A 10,052-nucleotide genomic window follows, 5' to 3' on the forward strand; every position below is an offset into this window, starting at 1 on the left:
TTATTTCGCCTGAATTCCACAGCTTTTATTCTAGATTGCAAGATATTTCTGATGCATTAAATGACGGCTTAAAAAAGCAATTATACATGACAATTAAAAATACGCACTAGAATAAGTTTTTAGCTGATAAGTTGGAGATTTGTTTTCTGTTTATCTTAATTTTTGTTTTGGACAATTTACTTGTTTTAGTTTTATTTATGGCAAATCTGCCTAAACATAGCTTAACACACAAGTTTCTCTAGGAATATATTTTTTTGTAACAGGAAATGTGCCTATACTTTTTGAACACAGAATTAGAATAATAAAGCTTAACTTTGACATGTTTTATCACAAAGACTCCACTTTGTGGCTTAGTCACATTTGCCTCTGAGCCACTCATATACAAATAAAATTATGGTCAAATACAATATTTAAAAAAATATATTAAATATATAAAAAAAATACTGTAAGAGAATTTTAGATCCTAATATGCCAGTGCCTTTTAAACCTCTCATTTCCATAAGACCACAAATTCGTCTCCTCTGAAGTTTGTAATTCTTCACACTTGTCTTTTCAGCTGACACTAGATTGGTAATTTGGGTTATATTTCGGTTTCATGCAATGAACATAACCCTGGCATCTGAATTATAGGTTTGGGTGTCACAGTGTTGCCATAATTTTTTGTATAATGTAGATGAGTTTTTAAAATATAAAGATAATCTGACGAAATTATATGTTTGGTTATGAGAAGCCACAATTTTTGAATTTATATTAAAGAGCATTCATATTTTTTTTTACTTTAAGTGTAGCTAAATATTGTAAATTGATTTATAATATTTAGTGTAGTTCAATTTAAGTTTAATTTAGTTTAGTGTATTCTTTTGTTTAACCTCATTTATCTTTTTATCTATCAGTTTATTCTACAGTTTTTAAACTAATATTTTATAATTATAATTTTAATGCTTTTTATTATATAAGTATTTTTTACATGCAAATTAAAGATATAATTTTATTTTATATTATTTATATGTTTAATTTAAATCTTTATTATACAGTAGACTCCCTCTATAAAGAGAACTGAAATGGCAGACTAATTACCTCGTTATAAGCTGATCTCGTTATATCAGACAACAATAATACTGTGCATACATATGAATATGTAGTTTTCTAAAACATTAACATGCAGTTAAGTTTATTGATGGGGCAATTTAAAAAGGTATTTATTTATAGCCACTGCTGGGCCAAAAATGTAAAAAACATGTTTTTCGATCTTATTTGCTTTTGTTATAACCAAATTTGCCTAGCTATAGAGGGTTATAGTTCAATAGAAATTTCACAGGACATCTAATGTACCTCGTAATAACTGTGAAGGAGTATACTGTATATGTATTTTTCACATTCTTGTTTATTTTCAATTTTCATTTCATAGAATTATTATACATATTAAGTGCTTTCAACCAATTTTTAATTTTAGATGTGAGAATATGAATAATTGATGACATGGCAACACTTGCATTTTCTTGAATATTTAATTCATAAATTATTGAATCATTCATGGATTTATGAATAAAATACCTACCAAAATTCAATAAATGGTTTATATTTTTCAATAAATCAATATATAAATTTAAGAAATGATAATAAAATGAAATAATGATCAATAGATTCTACACATTTACACAAAATAATTTACTAAAAAAATATTTCTGAGTGATGAAAATTCTAGTCATTAAATTCCTAACTAATAATTTACAATTACAATTAAAATTGTCTAATCTAAAGATAATCAACTAAACCTCATGCTTCATTATACGTTTCTGTAACATGTTTTTTATATTCATCTTTATTTTGCCATTTGGTGGCTGCTAAAGCATTAAGGGGACTGTCAATATTGGGTTCAGCAAGCAATACTTGAATAGACAATAAAATAGTTCTGACATCATATAGTGCAGACCATTTATCTTTTAATATGTCTAAACAGATATTACCACTAGTATCTACATTAGGATGAAAACAAGGTGTGATGAATTTTACTGTAGGTGCTGTGTAAGGATAAGAATGGGGAAACTGTAGGCTTAACTTGAATTTTAATGCTTCATATACAGAATCTTTTGGACCTGTTATTGTTCCTATCCATTTGAAAAAGTTTTCACCTTCAGGAAATGCAGATATACTCTTGTCTGGATTCATCATTAGAGTCATAAGCTCATTGTGTAACCTAAAATAATAAAATACATATGATTAATAAGTAGAAAGTATTTTTTGAATTTGTTTTGACTGGAAGATCGGTTTTAATTTTATGTCTAACATGTGTGACTTCAAAAGCATCCATGTGTTAACTATATATATAAAAATAATACTATTTAATGAATAATAAAAAATATACATCCATTATATCTGTATAGCAACATTTATGGACAGCAGATAAAAATTATCTCAAAATATTTTTTGCTGCCTACAGTTAATACACCTTTGAAAAAAAACTTACCTTTTGGTTACAGCATGGTTGTCATTAGATGCTTTTCTTGAATCATCATTTTGTTTTACAACATCTGCCTGTTGTTCAAGAAATGGATTTACGTTTTGGGCCATGTTGGTATTTTATTTTAATTAATTTATTTTATTGACAGCAAAATTCGTTGAAGACTGACAGCGATAATGGCGCACTGGATATATAAAATCTATTCAAATCAACCAATCAGAAACCATTATCTTCCACCCCAACCTCTTCCTTCAACAGTGTAGTAAGATTTCTTGTTTTCCAAAGTTCTCATCGAGAGAATCGAATCCGTAATATCGATTTAGGAGGACATTGTTAAGAAGTCAATCAGAAAATAGCCGCAAATGTCAACCATGGAACAAAATATTTCTGTTTGGCAGTGTTGACATGTTTTTATAATGTAATATGTTGTTGCTTCAAACATAAAAAGAGGAAGCTTTTAAAAAGTACATTTTGATTATATTATTTTATGTATTCTACAATTTTTAATTTATATAAAACAAGAACGAGTAAATATGGTCTTAAAATTAACATTTTATTTAGAGGATCGCTAAGGTAACTTCGGGTGGCATAGAAATGTTTTATGTTCAAAACAACAATAAAATGTCCTGTCGATTTTAAGGTTGATCTGCACCCCCCAAAAGACAATCCCCAAATTCAAAAAATTTGAAAAAATTTGAGAAGGTATATGTGGTGACTAGAAGTATTTTGACAACTTTTAAACAAACTTCATGTTTTCGTTTTTGAAAAAACTCAAAAAAACTACTTTTTTCCAAGTATAAAGCGGGAAAACCAAACATAGGATTTTGTTAATTTTTTTTACAGCATCAAGATATGATTATAAGAAATACTTATGAATTTTTTGAAAATTTTTGAATTTATAGTTTTGTTCCAATAGGAAAAAATAATATGTTTCGGCTTATAATAAAGTTACCGGTAAGAAACCGAAAAATTTTTTAATAACAACATATATAAAACTGTAAAAGTGGAAAATATTTGCAACAAAAAGTTAAATATTTTTTCCTAAACATATGAAAAATCTCGTTAAACAAGAATTATGTCTTGAACTGCCGCCTTCAAATTGTAATGTAGGGAGATGGCTCCATCTGAAGCAATGGTAGTATTTATCATCGATAGATAGCATTACGTTCGGCTTCGAAACGCTTCAAGCGAAACGTCACACTAACAGGGTTGCCATATCAATTACTTTGTACAACACTTTGGCAGATAACAACAAAATTTAATAGGAATGTTATCGGTTTGAACTTTGAACCGGTCATGCTGAAACTTACAGAGTTACAGAATACTAGATACTGCAACTTTTATTTTGAAAGTAGGATATCATAAAATTTACACTCTATAAGTAATATATCTATAAAAAACCTATTTAGTTTTAAAAACCTATTTAGGCGTTTTTAGTTAATTATTTTAGTATTTATAAAAATAGTGTTTCTTGCATAACCAGTGGCGTACACAGAATTTGTCTGAGGGGGGGTTTGAAATATTTTTATGTTACCTCTATTTTGAGTCCCTAAAATTTGGGTTTTAGTTTAATTTAAAGTACTAAAGATAGCAGTGCCAAAGATTCAGGTATCTATTATCCTGCCTACCAACTAAAACCACCCTCTCTTACTTGTGTGCATTTGACTGTCGCACGTACCGTACTCCGAAAGTGGGGTGAAGACATTTTTGAAACACTCCCTTCTCTTATCTAAATCTTATCTATTGTTCTGAAACTATTTTCTTGTGGCTTTTAAAGTAATTACTATTTTAATGGGAATAAGCCAACTTGTAAATACAATACATTTTGGAGACGGCTATCGCCGTATTCCCGTTCTTCTCCGCCAATCCTGCCGGTTTAAGGCATGCTCCTCCTCCAAACCTTTCGATTCCATCGCTCTTCTAATTCCTACATTCCATGAGCGTCAAGTTCTACCTCTTTTTCTTCTTCCAGGGGGCTTCCATTTCTGAAGTTTTTGGGGCCAACGTTCGTCAGGCATTCTCAATAGGTGTCCAAACCATTTCGAACCTCTTTTTTTCTATTCTGTCAATTGGGGATTCCCATTCCCAGGCAGTGGTTTTTCCAATTATGGAGGGCTGCCTCAATATATAAATTAAACAGTGAGTGTGATATTCTGCATCCTTGTTTTAGTCCTTTAGTTACTTTTATTGGCTCTGATAGTCTATTTCCGATTTTTAGGTAAGTAGTGTACTCCCTGTATACTTCTGTAATTATTCCTAAAAGGTATGGACTAATGTCGAGTTGTTGCCACAATTTAAGTCTTGGAACTGTATCATACGCCTTTTCTAGGTCGATGAAGGCTAGATGTACTTTGGTACCAACTACTATTCTTTTTTCTATTAATTATTGGAGTATAAACAAGTTATTAGTGCAAGATCAAAGATTCAAACGTCAATAAACTTATTTTAACCTTCAATTGTGGCTTATTTCTATTAAAATAGTAATTAGATCTTATCTCTGTCGTTGGCTCGGTTGGTGTTTCTCTTCTTCTTCTTTCTTTTTAATTACTGCTCGGATGTGATTGTGAACACTATTTCATCCCTCCGTACTTCCAGTCATCTTCACGATCATCTCTCTTACAGTCACAGGGTTCATACCTATTTCTTTCTCTGTTTCTCTCCACTGTACATCTATTACACTCCAGCATTGTGTGAGTAACAATGTCGGAATATTCGCAGTATAGGCATCTATCTGTATCTGTCTTTCTGAACCTATGAAGATACGCCCTAAAACAGACAATCTAACCAGTCTCCTTAGGCTCGGGATCAGCATCTTGGTCCAATGGGCAACATCTTCCTTGTTGTTCTCCTCTTCTTGCCATATTTCCATTGATCTTTTCCTTTCTTCTTTTTTTATAGCTGTTGTCAAATGCTCTCTTCTCTCATAGAGATATCTCTTTTCTACTGCTAACACATGCAGAGAAACACAACCCGTGATAGTCTACAATGTCTACCACCTGTCTACTTTTGTTATAAGCCTAATATTAGATACGTATATCTAATATCATATTGTGTATTTATACAATAATTATTGTGTTCTGCATATTTAACGTGGTAATTTAATTATTCAATTAGCGTTGTTGGATTTTTTGTATTGTTTGTGAAAGTCAAGTTACATTTTCCTACTATTCTTTATATATTTTTTTACTGGTAAGATAGAAAAATCTTTATTAACATCAAAAATGGGTGCCATATTAGAATTATTTGAACTGGATGCTGGTGTAATAATTATAGAAGGTATTTCAAACGAACTTGTTCATATTCGTATTCATATTCAATGTCTAAATATTGCACAAGAAGAAGTTATAAGAATAACTAGGACAAAATCGAAGTCACTAAGAATCGTCTCTAATAGTTGCTATACATTCATATTTCCGATATAAATAATATGTTTGGGATGGAGTTCCTCTGAAGTCGCTACGGGAAGTTAATGATTTTGGTGTTACGGTCAACCAAACATTAAGTTGGTGTACTCAAACAGCAAAAATAGTTAGTAAAGCGATCTCTATACTTTATATCAAAAGCTTTTCATAGAATGTCTCCAGACAAAAACACCATCCTCGAAGTGCAGTAGAAAGAACGACATTACCGCGGTATTTCGGAGGACGAGGACTTATGGATATAAGTGAGCAACTCGAAAAACAAATTACTAATTTAAGAACTTATTTTCAGGTGCAAGCTGAGACATATACTTTACAATTTGGCGATTTGTGCAGTAGATCATACAATACCGATCAAACTGAGGGAACCAGAAATGCGCATAAACCATCTTATTAAGGACAAAAAAATGCGCACCTGGATGGGTAAACCTCTGCACGGGCGACATCCCAATGAGGTCAGTCAAGACCATATCGACAATATAGCGTCGAACTATTGGCTGACATCAGGAAAGATATTCCCTGAAACAGAAGGTTCACTACTGGCCATTCAGGATCAGGTTATACCAACCAAAAATTACCTGAAATATATCGTCAAAGACCCTCAGGTCCAGAATGACAAATGCCTATGGATATTAAGCTCAGGAAACCATCCAACATCTTACCGGTTAAGAAAGATCATTCATCAAGAGATAGCTATCAAACTGGGACTTCTTTAAACAAACCATCTTCCATATTATCAATACGTTCCTGAGAGTATACTTGACAATGACAACTACAAGCTATACTGGGACCGCACTGTGCTCACAGACCAAAAAGTGGCACATAATAGACCAGATCTCATACTAGTTAATAAACTAAAGAGACAAACAACATTAATTGATGTGGCGATACCCGACAACAATAATCTTCGTGTTAAACAGAACAAAAAAATCGCCAAGTACAGGGATATGGAAATTAAAATACGAAGACAGTGGAGAATGGAAAGTACCCAGACAATACCTATTATTCTCTCTACTACTGGAGTCATTCCAAAGAACCTCCTAGAAAACATAAAAAAGCTAGGTCTGAATGAACATCTCTACAAGACTATGCAGAAAGCTATAGTACTCTCAACGTCCAGATGTGTACAAAAATTTTTGGGAGATACTCCAACATACCAAGCCACCTAGGGCTCGATAACACGGAAAGAGTCCCACCAGAGCTCAATCCTTTTGATACCGTAGGTATCTGGGATGAGTGAATTTTCCCCTTAGATGGATTGTGAGCCGTATGACTAAATCTGGGATACTAATACTCAAAAGCAAACTTAATTCCAAGCACATAGTAAAAGCAATAAACACATACGCAATACCACTTTTCACATACTCATTTGGCTTTATAAAATGGTCGAATACGGAAACTGAAGAACTAAATTAGACCAAATAGAACCGTGATAACTAAATAGGCATCAACTACCCCAAATCGTACATCCAACGCATGACACTACCACGCACTCAAGGTGAGAGAAGAACATCGTGTTTTGGAAATATCATTCACTACTTAAAGATGAAAAACAGCAGAAAACAAAGACAAAAATATATAGAGCAGCAATTAGACCGGTGATAGCATACGTAGCAAAAGTAATATGTCTTACGAAAATAGATATAAAGAAAATAAAAATATAAATAAAAAGTAAAATATAAAGAAAAAGTAAGAATTATTAAAAGCAAAATGATAAGAATAAACAGCCCAATAAAGCCCGAACAAGGAGAATATAGAAGACTAATGAAGCATGAAATAAGAAATAGAAATATAACCGAAGGGGAAGACATAGTGAAATTCTCACACAGACTGAGATGGTTTGGACACATACAAAGAAAATAAAAAGACGCACTAATAAGGAAGATAACAAACCTGAAACCAGTAATAAACATACCAAAAGAAAGACATGTTCGCATGTTTTAATTAACATTTTTGACGATTGAACATTTTTCATATAAATCCCACTAAAATATTTAATAATACCAGATAATTTAATTTTTAACTATCAACAAAAATCTAATATATGATTGCATGTATAAATTTAATGGTAATACGATATTCACAGATAAATAGCGCCGCTAAGTAACTCTTTGTCGATAAAAATATTTAGATAATACATATGTGTCATTTTTCAATGATATGTGTGGATTATGTTCTTGCAAATGCGTAACTATAATATATTCCGATTGACACAGCGGAGCAGTAAAATATTATACATAAAGATGTTGTTAAAGATATCTTTGCTTACTTGGTCTACTAGGTATTTGATAAAATTATTGTCTACACAACTTGGCAAGTCAGCCAATGGATATAATGATAGAAAACTGTAATTTATATTAGGGTTTGAAAATATTACAGAGTCATCATGTAGAAATCTACGATTAAGTTAAAAAAATTACCACAGTAGTATGCCGCAGTAGAGCCATCTCTAGGATCAGAAACAAATTAATCGAGGGTGAAGATCAACCTTAATAAGTCTCATAATCTCTTTCGAGTAGTCTAGCTAAGTGTTTATTTCTGTTCCTAGATAAATGTAGCTGTAAAAGTTTTGGATGTTAGTATCGTCGATTACTATTTTCATTAAGTGTTTCTTTGAGAATTGTTCATGTGTTCTCGATATCTCTTTTTGTTTCTCTTGCGGCTTCATGTGCATCTGCTTGTCCACTTATCTCCAGCTGCTCATCTACAGACTCATCCCTATTTGTTCAACTGTTGCATTAGTCCATGCTATTTTGTCTTTGGTCCTGCTGTTGCTGTTTAAGATTTTCTTTAGTTTTATTCTCATTGTGATTACAACTGGATGTTGTTTATTTTTAGGAGTGTTCCACGTATACATGCGTCATTTAGATAACCTAAACTAAGTGTTGGTAATAACAAGGTTGTTTTCTCGACAGAACTCAACAAATCTTATGCCTGTTTTTGTGATGACCAGTCCATATGGATCGGCCACACCATTCATTTTTTCGTCTCCAACTTCCGAGTTTCAGTCTCCCACAAATAAATATATTGACATCATTGTTCTTCATATCGTTTTAGCCTTTCCAATATCAGCATAAAACTCTTCTAAATCAAAGCGGAGCAAAGTTTTTTATAAACGCATGGTGACAGCGGTTTTTAATGCTTATATAGTTTTCTGTAAAAGTAATCTGTAAAAGTAATGTATGTATAAGTAATATTATACCATAGGCGTCAACATGGTATAATAATCAGAAAAATGTAATCATCATTATAATGGAAATTTTAGAATTATATTGATTAAATAACCAAAAACATTTGTTATTATTAATAATATAAATTTTGTGAAATAACTCTTTAAGTCTAATATTCCACAAAATAATAATTTTAATTAAATATATTAGACAATTGTACGCAACTGATATGGGAATACTTCAAATTTTTTGACAGTTCAGCGTGTGACAAAATTGTTTAAAGTGTTGCCGCTTTTTTAGAGTAAGAATTTTGTTTATGTTTTCATTTCTTACACAATTTGATAATAATATATTAAATATTAATAAATTGTATTTATAAATACATATTAAATTTAGATTAATAGCTTTAAAAACTAATTATTGTTGTGTATTGTGATTGTGCCATGCCAAAACAACTAAATAGTCTGTAGAAAGCTGATAAGCTTTCATACTGGAATTTGTAACTAAATGTAGTGAACTGGAACATATTTCTGGTAGTTATAATGACAACTTTTTCATGTTGTGACTGGCTGTATGGCACTTGCCTATGCCATTAAAAAAAAAACAGTTTAAGTTTCGAAGTTGTTCATTACAGTAATGGAACAACGTTGCCATATGATGCATCGTTAAAATAAGATCCAGACAAGTCCCCTGGCTTTGTCTCGCTATGACGTCATGCGCAAAGTCAATTAAAATTAGAACGGCAAGTGAGCATACCTTGTTTGTTATAGTATCATGCTATATACAACTACTGGGATAAATTTTTTTTTCCCACACCTTGAGACTGTTGGTATTAAAATGATCCCAGCGCTGCCTTTTGTGTTTAATTTATACATTTCGCATTTACTGAGAAACCTAATATTGATTGATCAATACAATAAAGCAATAAAAAACTTACTCTAAAAAACTCTACAGTTCGTATTGAAAGGGTTATGTAAACTTAATAGTTTAGACTTAGTTGCC

At 31.6% G+C, this 10,052-nt stretch overlaps 1 protein-coding gene across 1 annotated transcript; it reads right to left on the reverse strand.

The window, feature by feature from the left end:
* Positions 1 to 1,563: 1,563 nt before the first annotated feature.
* Positions 1,564 to 2,715, reverse strand: vih (ubiquitin conjugating enzyme vih). The gene is made up of 2 exons (XM_072531977.1): positions 2,468 to 2,715; positions 1,564 to 2,197 (listed from the first exon to the last, which is right to left on the reverse strand). The coding sequence occupies exons 1-2, from the start codon at positions 2,569 to 2,571 to the stop codon at positions 1,777 to 1,779; spliced, it is 525 nt and encodes a 174-aa protein (XP_072388078.1). The 5' UTR covers positions 2,572 to 2,715; the 3' UTR covers positions 1,564 to 1,776.
* Positions 2,716 to 10,052: the final 7,337 nt, after the last annotated feature.

The sequence above is a fragment of the Diabrotica undecimpunctata genome, chromosome 5, assembly GCF_040954645.1.
Source record: "Diabrotica undecimpunctata isolate CICGRU chromosome 5, icDiaUnde3, whole genome shotgun sequence".
Lineage (NCBI taxonomy): Eukaryota > Metazoa > Arthropoda > Insecta > Coleoptera > Chrysomelidae > Diabrotica > Diabrotica undecimpunctata.

Excerpts from the sequence above, each read along its gene's own strand:
- vih (XM_072531977.1), bottom strand. The coding sequence starts at position 2,571 with ATGGCCCAAAACGTAAATCCATTTCTTGAACAACAGGCAGATGTTGTA. Across the intron at positions 2,198-2,467 it reads AACCATGCTGTAACCAAAAG|GTTACACAATGAGCTTATGA; the intron begins GTAAGTTTTTTT and ends TTATTATTTTAG.